Genomic DNA, 12,546 nt, shown 5'->3' on the forward strand with positions numbered 1-12,546 from the left:
ACATTGATGCAGTTAAAAGAAAATTTAGCAATTCTATCATTTTTGGGGTTAGTTTTGAAGGTTTGTGGTTTCAAAATAATATTTACTTCCTTGAAGTAAATGTTCCAGTTTGTGAGGATAAATTATGTCAAAAATTCTACATTTCCATTTTTTTTACATCTGTAGCAAAAGGAATTTGGGACATTGGTGGGTGCTGTGTTTGTGTTCCCTTTGTGGAAATCTTTCTGCTGAGCAGCCAAAATAAAATGGAGTTTAGTTGGTTAAAACTTAATCTTGAAGCAGCAAATGCAATCAGATATTGAATTTGCTGTTTATTAACTTGAACTGCAATATTTACATGGGATTTAAATAACCTGGCTAATAAAAACTTAAAAGCACAGATAAATACCATTAAGCCTTATTAATTAATCTATAGAATGAGTGGGACTAGATGAGCTTTAAGGTCCCTTCCAACCCACATCATTGCATGAAATATTAATTAGGGATACATTTTATTGATAGAATCTGACCTGAAGAAATAAATCACTTAATAAATCTTCTTTTTCTTTCCAGAGAAAGCCACAAATGAATACAACACCAGTGAGGACTGGGGGCTCATCATGGATATTTGTGACAAGGTTGGAAGCACTCCCAATGGGTAAGCTGGGCTTCAGCATTCCAGGGAATTCTGTGCTGCTGGGAGGAGGAAAATGGCACAGAGAGCACAGCTCCAAATACATGGAGCTGGCTTGGAAATGCTTGGGAGGAAATGTTCCAGGAGGATTTTGAGCAGAGCAGTTTGTATGTGCTGAGCACATTCCAGCTTTTTCCTGGAGTTCTGCACAGCACGCCCGACTTATCCATATTTAATGATCTGGCATAAATGAGGGGAAGTGGCTGTGCCAGGAGGAGAAAGTGAAACAATTTCTGTGCAGAAAAACACCTGGCAGGGACCTGGGGCTTCTTATGGTATTTGTCTGTGTTTGGTTGTTAGGAAAAATGGGAGAGAAAAGGGAAAAAACAGGGATCAAAGCACAAATCACTTGGAATCAGTTTAGCCTGAGTGAAACATTAATGGAATTTCAGTGATTCTGTAGTGGCCAAAATATTTGCTGAATTTTTGAGTGATAGCATCTTTTAAATTTGGAATTAATATTCAATTAATTTTTTAATTAATTGAAGATTAATTCTAGAATTAATCTTCAATTTATAAGATTCATTCTGGAATTAATCTTCAATTAATCACAATTTTTAAGTAATTCAGAATTTTTAGCAGTTCTGTTTAACATTAAAATTGGGGTTTTTTGGTGTTTTGATTTTAATTGATTACCTGCCACAAGGAATAACAGCAAATCTGTTCAATCTGGGAATCTTTAGTCCTGAAGGAAAAAATATGTCCTTTGAGTCCTTCATTAAAAATCAAATTTTTTAGTGCCGTGAGACTTCTGTAGAGAGAACTGTTCCAAGTTTGGTTTTGGAGGAAGGGATGTTGTAAAAAATTCTGTGTTTAAGATGAAAAAAATTACGCAGAAATAGAAGTATAAAAAATGCATAATTAAATCTAAGTATATGTATTTATATAGAAAATAAAACCCCAAATTCTGAATTTTAAATGCCACTGCTGCTGGCATATTTTTAATTCAATTTTGTGTCCTTTTCTTCCTTTCTGCCCTTGAGAACAATGAAGATTGTTGCCTACCCTAAATAAAAATACAACTTAAAATAACTGAGTTGACTTGGTTGGATGGTTTGTATACGAAATAAAATGAAAATATTAGGAGTAAAAGTGTATTTTTCTGGCACAGAGGCTTTTCTGTGCTTTGCTAATCCAGCAGCTCAAGTATCTGGCAGTGATACTATTTTTTAAATGCTGCATCAGCTTTTTTTTTTTTTCAGGATTTCATGTTTTTAAATGTTCCAAATATCAGTGTTAATGAAGCCTTTGATGTGCCTGAACTCCTGCCAGCCATTAATGCTCATTTAAAGTGTGGAAACCCCTCAGCAGAAGCATTTAAAAAGCTCTTCATTATTCTCCACTCACCTCAGATTGTGCTGAAACAAATGATGAAAACCTTTGTGTCCTCAGGCTGAGGGAGAGGGGATCCCAGAGCTGGGAATGAATTCCACTAAAATACCCATTTATTGAATCCTCTCCTTTTCTGGGGACATTTCCTTCACTGTCTGGCCCAAACCATGCAATTGCTTCCCTTCCTGGCCTGGCAGCAGGTTTTTGGGAATGGATGTGCAATGCCCGGGGGAAAAAGGGAATTTCTGCCAATCCAGCACCCAGCTGAGGACAGACAGACTGGTCAGTGGGTAAATCTCTGCCCAGCCCTGAGAGGCTCAGCTTTGGGGCCATTTTCACTCAACAAGCTCAGCTTTCGTGACATTTTTGCTCAATAAGTTCAGGTTTGGTGACATTTTCGTTCATTAGGCTCAGCTTTGGTGACATTATTGTTCCTTAAGCTCAGCTTTGGTGCCATTTTTGTTCAGTAGTTTCAGTTTTGGTACCATTTTCACTCAATAAGCTCAGGTTTGGTGGCATTGTTGTTCATTAAGCTCAGCTTTGGTGACATTATTGTTCCTTAAGCTCAGGTTTGGTGGCATTTTTGTTCAATAAGCTCAGCTTTGGTGCCATTTTTGTTCAGTAGTTTCAGGTTTGGTGACATTTTCGTTCATTAGGCTCAGCTTTGGTGCCATTTTTGCTCAATAAGCTCAGGTTTGGTGACATTTTGGTTCACTTCTGGTGGAGGTTTGGGCTCATTCCTTGCACAGCTCCTGTCACTCCCATTTATCCTGAATTTCTTGCTCCTTTGCAGAGCCAAGGATTGCCTTAAAGCCATCATGAAGAGAATGAATCACAAAGTTCCCCACGTGGCTTTGCAGGCTCTCACAGTGAGTAAATTCCCAAATTGCCCCCAAAAACCTCAGGGAATGCAGCAATTCAATATTTGCTGATCAATTCATTAATTAACCTCAATAAATCAGTGTCCGTGCTGGATTTACCTTTTATTTTGGATTATTTGCACTCTTTTTTCATTTGCATTTTTATTTCTTATTTTGGATTGTTTGCACTCTTTTTTAAATTTACACTTTTTTTTTTCTAATTTTGGAATATTTGCAGGCTTTTTTTTAAATTTACACTTTTTTCCCTTATTTTGGATTATTTGCACTTTTTTTTTAATTGCAGGTTTTTTCCCTTTTTTTTTGTTTATTTGCACTCTTTTTTATTTGCACTCTTTTTTTCTTTATTTTGGATTATTTGCACTCTTTTATTTGCAGTTTATTATTATTATTTGCAATCTTTTTAAAACTTGCATCTTTTTTCCCTGATTTTGGATTATTTGCGCTTTTTTTAAAATTTGCACTTTGTTTTCTTATTTTGGATTATTTGCACTTTTTTTTCGTATTTTGGATTCTTTGCACTCTTTTTAAAATTTGTATATTTTCCCTTATTTTGGATTATTTTCACTCTTTTTAAAATTTGCTCTTTTTTCCCTGATTTTGGATTATTTGCACTCTTTTTTATTTGCACTTTTTTTTCCTGATTTTGGATTATTTGCACTTTTTTTTTAATTTGCATTTTTTTCTTCTTTTGGATTATTTGCACTCTTTTTTTTTTATTTGCACTTTTTATATTTTGGATTATTTGTACTTTTTTTTTGCCCTGCATTTTCCCAATTGTCTTTCTGCTGTCAGCTTTTAGGAGCCTGTGTGTCAAACTGTGGGAAGATATTCCACTTGGAAGTGTGTTCCAGGGATTTTGCCACTGAAGCTCGAGCTATAATAAACAAGGTAATTATTTTAGAACCTGCAGTCTTGGGGGAAGATTATTTTGGTAATTTCTCCAAATTAATGGTGTAGTTAATGCACAATTTCTATGTTTTCACTGAAATTTGTGCCATTTTTACTCTGAAAAAATAATCTGTTAAAGAGCTGACAGCTGATAATCCTTCACACTTTTACAAAATTACATGAGCAGTTTTAATTAAAATCTATGCTCCTAAGCTCCATTAATTTGATCATGGTAAGTGCAGCTTTTCTTGAGGAGAGTTTTTATTAGGCTTGAAGGAAATTCCTGGGCTGAAGTGAAAGGGAAAATTATGAGGAAGTGAAATGACATTTGTACAAGGAAAAGGATGAAGTTGCAGACAATCCTTTTTAGTTTTTAGAGATTCTGGGAATGTTGAATGAGAAAATAACCAAGAAAAGGAGACTGAGATGGTTGGGGTCAAGCAGCTGCTGGGCTCTAAATCTGGCTGTGAGGAATTGAGTAAGCAGGAACAGCTTTTCCCTAATTACTGCTCCAGTTGGAGACAAAACTGGTTAATGGGTTAAAAAGGAGTTTTCAGATCCCTGCAATCATCAGAGGCTGAGCAAAGCAATTAAGGAAAGTAATAAAATTGCTGGGAAGCAAAATGAGTTCACAGCTCTTGCGTTTTTGGCTTTTGTGGAAAAATAGGTCTGCAAGTGGTGCCTGTGTTCCCATTAGCCAGGGTCCATCCTGGGGCTCTCACTGACCTTCAGCAGCCAGGGATGGGCAGGAATCCTGGAATCCCACTCAGAGGTGGAAAAGGATCCTGGAGCCTTGGGATCCCACCCAGGGATGGGCAGGGACCCTGGGATCCCACCCAGGGATGGGTTCTGGAGCACAATTTCTGTGTTCTTGGGAAATACTGACCCTTTACCCCCAGCCCTGGTCCCCTTGGAGGAATAATGAATAAAATTGGGCTTTTTTCCCTCTTCTCTGAGGGAAAACGAGTTCAGCCAAGTGTGACAAATGTCTTTGTGTTGCTCCTGAGCCCAGCAAACTGTCTGGTTCAAAAATGCAGGTTGGAGCCTGGCAGCTGGCAGTGCCCTCCCTGCTCAGCCCATGCTGGGATCTGATTCCTTGGGGTGGGAATCTTGTCCCAGTGCCAGAATCTGGGGGAGTCACAGGAATTCCAGGCAGGGCATGAATTGATCTTGGTTTGCCCCCACTCCAAGCAAATCATCTTCTTTTACCAGCAGCACAGCTCCAGTTTGGGAATAGAAACTCTCCCCAAGGATTGTCCTCATGGATAATTCCTTTTTGTGGGAGAAGCTGATTCAAGGAGACACAGATCAGGGTTTTGTGATGTACTCTCAGCTGGGACAAAGCTGTCCTGGCATCTGAGGAGAAATTGCTGAGGCCAGAAAAGGTGGATTGGAGGGAAAGATTTATGGGAGGATTTATTGGAGGGGAAGATTTCTTGGAAGATTTCTTGTAGGGGAAGATTTCTTGGAGGAGTTCTTGTAGGGAAGGATTTCTTGGAGGAGTTCTTGTAGGGAAGGACTTCTTGGAGGAGTTCTTGTAGGGAAGGATTTCTTGGAGGAGTTCTTGTAGGGAAGGATTTCTTCTTGGAAGATTTCTTGGAGGGAAAGACAGTGGCTTATATCAGACCAGTTGATGTGGTTGGGAAGTGGAAAACCACACACTTGAGAAGGAATGAAGAGAAAATTGGGGTTAAATGGAGGGTGAGTAACACAGAGAGGCAGAAATTCAGGATAAGGGTGGTAGGCAGCCTGAATTTCTCCAGAATTGGTGCTCCAGGAGCTCAGCAGGTTCTCTGGAATATCAGATCAGGGTATAAAAGGTCAGATGTTCTACACTCTGCTCCCCAAATCTTCTCAATCTACACAATTATTAATGATTAAGTGTATTTATAGTAAAATGGGTTTGGTAACAATTTTGGTAACAGCTCCTTCTGTTCATTTTGAGGCTCAAACATCCCTTTTTATCTAATTTTGTCTTCCAGGCTCACCCAAAAGTGAGTGAAAAGCTAAAAACCCTCATGGTGGAGTGGTCAGAAGAATTCCAGAAAGACCCACAATGTAGTTTAATATCTGCAACCATCAAATCCCTGAAGGAAGAAGGGGTCACTTTCCCTGCAGCAGGACCCCAGGTGAGAGCTGCTGTGGGACAGGGATGGGTCCCAAGCTCTGGTGTCCTTTCCCAAATCCCCTTTTCCTGTTTGTCCCAGGAGTTATCTTGGGTTTGGAGTGCTTTATTTTTCACTTCTGGTGGTTTATTGTGCCCAACCTGACAGCAGATAGGATGCCAGGTGGTTTTTTCCTGACTTATATTATTGATACTTCTAAATATTTCCACATTATTCAGTCCTGAAAATCAAAATTACAATTTCTATTACAATTTCCTCACACAAAGTTTACTTCCCTCTGTATGAAACACAGAGGGTTTTTTTAACTTTTACAAACACTATGAGTTTTTTAACTTTTACAATCCCTCCTCCCTCCACAAAGATGTTTTCACTTCTAACTCTGATCTATGTGTAAAACATATGGCAGGAACATGGAAGAGTTGAGTACTGGCACCCAATTCCAGTTCCTGGTGGGAATGAAAACTCCAGGAATGATTTCACTGTGCTGCTGGGGAGAATTGTAGGATTTAAGTCAGCAGCTCCCAACTGGAGCATCTTCTCTCTTGAAGGGAGGATAAAAGTGGAAAGAGTCATTTAAATGAGTAGTCTCACTGTAATAAATATGACTAAAATAATTATGTCGATAAAATCAGTTATTTCAATTAAATCTCAGTATTTCTTTTGCTTTTTTCCCTGCTGAAAACAGAAACAAGCCTGAAGGGTGGTGATTTTTATTTCTGAGATCACCAGGATTCCATAATCCACCTGATCAGGAACAACTCGGTGCTAATTTTTAAAAACATCAAATTATGGAGATTTCAATGTCATTTGTCCCTCTGTTGTTCCCACCTTTGCAGGCTTCCACCAGTGCTGCTAAGAATGGCTCCTCATCCAGTAAATCCAAAGAAGATGAGGATATAGCTAGAGGTGAGTTGCTGTCTCAGCCTCTGAGTTGGACTGCAGAAGTTTTGTTGAAAAGCAGGGAAATGGGAATTTGGGCTCTTGCCTGCTGCACAGAATTGAAATCAATGCCACAGTGGGTTGGGAATTGTGGCATTCCAGGTGTTTCCCTCATCCATGGGGATATGGGGTAAGACACATTCCTCCCCATCACACAGCATTTTAAATGTTAGCTTCCAACACTACAGAAGCAAATACAGACCTTGTTTAAATAAAGCAATATATCCTGTTTTTGTTAAATCAAGAAATCACACTGCTTTGTCTCCAGGGATAAACCCCTCAAACCTGTTCTCTTCCTCTCTGCCCCACCTGCAGCTATTGAATTGTCTTTGCAAGAGCAGAAGCAGCAGCAAATGGAGACGAAATCCTTGTACCCACCTGCAGAAATGCCACAAAACCCCCAGAGCCTGAGGAAGGTGCGAGCTCTGTATGACTTTGAAGCTGTCGAGGACAATGAGCTCACCTTTAAAAGTGGAGAAATTATTTTTGTTTTGGATGACAGGTACAATACACTCAGGTGGAGCTGACTTTGTTCCACCACTCTTGTTTCTCTCAGGGTAGCACATTTTTCCTCTGATGTTTTTTTCCCCCTCACAGAAATGTCATTGTCACTCTGCCCTCCCTCACATCCCTTTCTCTTCCTTTTATCTTTCCAAATTCCTTGTTTCAGACCTCGAATCTTTTTTAGTGCAGGGAGAACCTCGAGCATTTCATCCAGTTTGTAGTTTGGAAGATAAATCTTAGTTGGTTGTCTGACATAAGAAAAAGCACTGGCATCACATTCCATCTACTTCCAGCAGCTGTTAAACCTCTGGCTATCAAGAATCAGATTTGCCAAGAAGAAAACTGATTAAAAATAGCTAAAATAATGATTGTTGTTAACACCTCTAGGGATAGATACAGCTTTAAAGGGTGGGCAAGTAATCAATATAAAGATTTGATGGATTGTGTTCAATTTTCAGTGATCCCCTGACTCCTCTTCCTCCCTCCCCTCCCCTGTGCCTCAGCTCCTGTTTGCCTCTGTGCTAATCCCTGCAAGTTCTCTTTTAGACATCACAGGGTTTTGGTAAAAAAACCACCAAATATGTCTCTGTACCTCAGATTTTCAGTAAAAACCCCAAATATGTCCCTGGCTGTGTTCCCCCCTGAGTTGTGTAACCCTTCTTTATTTCCCCAGTGATGCCAACTGGTGGAAGGGGGAGAACCACAGAGGAGTGGGGCTGTTCCCATCCAATTTCGTCACCTCTGACTTGTCTGTGGAGCCCGAGGCAGGTGAGTTACCTGCTGAAATGATGGATGGATCATTGCACACAGGCAGCTTTGTGCTGCAATCCTAATTAGCCCAGCAGCAAAATAATTTCCTCTATCAGCCCCAGGAAAGAATTGAGAGACATCCTGCCCTTGTTTCAAACAATCAAGCACAGATCACTCCATAACTCTCCTTAATTTCTGTCTCTATTTTTCTTTTAAGTTATTACCATTTTCTGTGACAGAAATTTGGTTCGATTCGCCATAATTCCTTGTCAGCAACATATTTACAAATCCAGCAAATTGCCATTTCAAATGTCACAGTGTCTTTTCACACAGAAAAATAACAAGGAGCAAATGTTTGTTTGAAGTTCTGACAGCAACAGAGAGAAAAGAAACTCATCTCTGTTCTTCCAGCAGCTGTGGATAAAATCTCTGTTCCTGAGGACAGTGCAGAAGAAATTAAGAAAGCAGAACCTGAGCCAGTTTATATTGATGAGGTATGAAGCCACTTTAAAATAAAATATTGCTGGGCTTTTACATTCCTTCAGTGCTGAATGTTGGCAGATGATTCTTTGTCTATAAAGAACTTTTATTTGAATATTAAACTAATCTTGGCATGGCTGGGAAATCAGAGTTCTTCATCTTGGCTTCCCCTTTCAGGATAAGATGGATAAAACACTGCAGGTACTTCAGAGCATAGATCCCACAGATTTAAAGCTTGATTCTCCAGATCTTCTCAACTCAGAAGGTACTTGCAGCACTAAATGAGCTCTTTTTTATGACTTCTTCTCACAATTACCTTTTGTGGATTGAGCTGGGAGTTCTTTGTGTTTATTTTAAGCTTAGGGGAGCTGTGCTCTGTACTAACAGTGCTGGAGAACACTTATTTCACCGTGGGAGTGTGGGGCTCTGGGGATAATTTGAATTTTTTTTAATAGTTCCAAGCCAGCTCCACGTTTAGCAGAATCATTTGCATAACTCCCAGCTCCGTAAAATGCCTGAGCTTTGCAAGATCCATCTACCAGTCCCAACCCTGAAATAAATAAGAAATTAATTTTCCTGTAGTTAGATAAAATATTTCTGGCTGCATTTAAACATTTAATTGTGCAAGACATCAACTGCCTCAACACTTTGTCTTCACAGATATCTGCCAGCAGATGGGTCCAATGATAGATGAAAAACTAGAAGAGATAGATAGGTGAGCACAATTTATTCACTCATTTCCTTCAAATTGGGCAGGTTTAATGAGATTTCTTTGGTACTTTCATCTCCTGAGCTAGAAAACCTTGCAAGAAAAATTTACCAACTTTATTTTTTAATGCTGAAATATCAAGTTCTGAGTGTGTGCACTGAGATTTGATTGCTGCTCTCCCAAAATTCCCTGCCCAGGTCATGGATGCTTTTTACTTTGTCATTTTGTGTAGCCTTCTCCAGGCTGTCCAGAGGTTGGAATTTTCAGTCTGTTGGTGATTATTCCAGGTTTTCCTCACCTCTCCCTCCTCAAGTTTGGCTGCCCAGTCCCTGAAGGGGCTCCAGGAGAGCTGCAGAGGGACTGGGGACAAGGGATGGAGGGACAGGAGCCAGGGAATGGCTCCCAGTGCCAGAGGGCAGGGATGGATGGGACATTGGGAATTGGGAATTCCTGGCTGGGCGTGGATTCCCAGAGCAGCTGGGGCTGCCCCTGGATCCCTGGCAGTGCCCAGGGCCAGGCTGGAGCAGCCTGGGGTGGTGGGAGGTGTCCATGGCAGAAGGTTGGAATGAAATCTTGTAAGATCCCTTCCAGCCCAAACCATTCCATGATTCTGTGACTCCTGGGGATATTTGAGGGTAAAAAGAGCAGGGAATTCCACCTGGGAGTTGCTGGTTTGGTGTCAGCAATGGTTGTGCAGCTCTTGGATTTTCCTTCCAGTCACACAACAGCAATTTTTCAATATTAATGGGTAAAAAATGACCTTTTACCTTTCAGAGGCTTATTTTTCTTGCATATTTCATGCAGCACCGGTCTTTCCTCCCCATGTAAGATGTCCCAGCAGCTCAGTGCCATCTCCATTTGTTTTGGAACAGGAAACATTCCGAGTTATCCGAGCTGAACGTGAAGGTTCTGGAAGCTCTGGAGCTCTACAACAAACTGATGAATGAGAGCCCCATGTACTCAGCCTACTCCAAACTCCAGCACCCTGCACAATTCCCACCCACCTCCTCTGGAGTCTCTGTGCAGGTCAGTATCCCTGGGATCTGGAAATTCCCTGGGATCTGGAAACTCCCTGCTGCTTATCCCTGATTTTAAAAAAATCACAGCAAAAACCAAAGGGAGCCCACGAGCAATCTGACATTGCCTTTGCAAGAAATTGGGATTTATGCACTAGAACAGAAGGTTTTGCTTGGCCACTGTTGAAAATTCCAAAAGATCCCTTCCATAATTCATTTCTTGCAGTTGGGATTGGGTGTTGCAGCAGCCTGGTGGGTATTCTTGCTGTGAGTCATGTCAATCTCCAAGTAAAATGTTCCCTTCTTATCTAATGCTGGGGATGGGAGGGAACTGGAATATCAGTGTATTAATCCCAAGTGTATTTTTTGCTAAATATAGAAACTCTCTGCTTTTAGCTCCTTTTGCCCTTAGAAAATTGAACATTTTGTATCAGTTCTAAACATGTGGTATTTGTGCTCCAAACTGTTTTACACTGTCCCTAATGATGGCTTAAGGAATAAACATGGAGGGGAAGGAGAGATTTTCAAAAAGCACAGAATGAGGGTTTTTACTTGAAATGAATTTTACTTTCATGTTAATTGTTCAGTGGCAAAAGAATAGTTGCCATGGCAACTGCTAGATCTGAAAATATGTCAGTTAAAAGTAATTCCGTGTCCTTAACTCCAGTAACGATGGAAAATTCATTATATTTGGAGGTTACAAAGTAATTTAAGCCAAAAGGCAACTGGAGTTTGCTGTTTCCTCCCAAGACTGGTGCCTAGAAATGCAGGATAATGCTGGGCTTTATTTGGGACAAACCTGTTTATCCCAAATCCAGCCCCCGCCAGCCGCTCCAGCCCGTGCCACCTGAATTTGGAGGGAATCTTGCATTATTTAAACCAGAATTGGCAGAAAGTGCAGGTTTTGCTTCCAGCTGTAGAATATTCTGGTGGGTTCACTCCAAAGCGTGCTGAGCACCAAATCTGCTGGCTTTGCTTTGCTTTGCAGTCGTATCCTGTGCAGCCTCCCAGTGGGAATTACATGATCCAGGGGGTGTCCATGTCCCCAGGGTACAGCCTGGCCCCGGAGCAGGTGGGCCAGGTGAGGTCCCTGCCTCAGAGCATCAACTCTGCAGCCACTCAGCCACCTCCAGCTGCTTATTTAAGGTATGGACCCAGCAATTTCTTCTTCCTGGGGGGAATTTTGCCACTTTGTACATTCTCGTGGCATTTACATTTAGTGACACATCATTTTTGAGAGGAAAATACCAATTTTAGTAAACTAGGGAGCAATGAGAGCATTATTCTGGGTAAAACTGATCCTGCACGAGATGATTTCTCAGGAAGGTCAAAAAGGAACCTCTGACCTTGGCTTTAAGCACCCAGCACCAAAGATTGAAAATTAAATAGTAGGAGTAAGTTAAAGAGTAAGTTTAAAAGCAAGAGTAAGTAAGTTGAGAAGCAAGAGTAAGTTGAAAAGTTATGTAGTAGAATTATTGAGATGCTGGAAGAATTTTGAGGGTGAAAACGTTTTTCCTGCAAAAACCATTAAAAAGTGCCATGTTAGAGGCATGAAAAGTATGGAATTCTTGGGAAACTGTTTATTAACATGGAGGAGTAACAGGAGGGAAAGTGCAAGGCCAGAGCTGATTGAAGTTGAGAGTGTGCATGTCAAAAACTGTATTTTTGCAGCCGGCAAAACATGAAATTGCTTCAAAAGTGACCCTTTTGGTCAAATGTGCATATTTAGGAGGCTCCCAGCTTGTTTTGGGGGTGCCCTTGATGCTGGGGTGTCCCTGAGCTGTCCCTGTGAGCGTGGTTGGTGTTGTGTCCCCGCAGCCCTGACCCCGCACTGCCGCAGCCCTTCCCGAGCGTCCCGAGCGTCACCGGCACCGCCGCCTTCCCCCAGCACCAGATGGGCGTGCCCGTGGACATGGCAGCATTCCAGAGCAACCAAGGACCAGGTTATCCCGTGGCACTTCCTGCTCATTCCCTGCTCCAGCAGCAGCCAAATTTCCATCAGCAGCCTCTGCTGTGAACAGCCGGGATGGAGGAGTTCCGAGCTTGGCGGTCGTTGGGAGTCCCTGCCGTGGATATCAAAGTCCATCTTCCTCTCAAATAGCCCAACTCGCTGCGTTAGGGTGGTGCAGAGTAAAAATAGGCACCAGCTCTGATGGTTATTTGCATTTTTGCATCCTGAACTAGATTAGGGGATGGTTTAAAATAATTCCCCATTCCTCTGAGTCCTTTTTTTTTTTCTCTTTCCCTG

General features: G+C 41.2%; 1 protein-coding gene across 2 annotated transcripts; it reads left to right on the forward strand.

Moving 5' to 3' along the window:
* Positions 1-557: 557 nt before the first annotated feature.
* Positions 558-12,540, forward strand: STAM2 (signal transducing adaptor molecule 2). 2 transcript variants are annotated; one of them, XM_031064393.1, is made up of 13 exons: positions 558-637; positions 2,799-2,874; positions 3,679-3,774; positions 5,757-5,903; positions 6,737-6,806; positions 7,155-7,341; positions 8,017-8,111; positions 8,505-8,587; positions 8,751-8,838; positions 9,234-9,288; positions 10,155-10,308; positions 11,287-11,444; positions 12,117-12,540. In XM_031064393.1, the coding sequence occupies exons 1-13, from the start codon at positions 600-602 to the stop codon at positions 12,313-12,315; spliced, it is 1,446 nt and encodes a 481-aa protein (XP_030920253.1). In that variant the 5' UTR covers positions 558-599; the 3' UTR covers positions 12,316-12,540. The 2 variants fall into 2 exon arrangements, with proteins under 2 accessions (XP_030920253.1, XP_030920254.1); XM_031064394.1 differs by having other exon boundaries at positions 8,508-8,587.
* The last annotated feature ends 6 nt before the right edge of the window (positions 12,541-12,546 follow it).

The sequence above is a fragment of the Geospiza fortis genome, unplaced genomic scaffold (genome assembly GCF_000277835.1).
Source record: "Geospiza fortis unplaced genomic scaffold, GeoFor_1.0 scaffold677, whole genome shotgun sequence".
NCBI lineage: Eukaryota > Metazoa > Chordata > Aves > Passeriformes > Thraupidae > Geospiza > Geospiza fortis.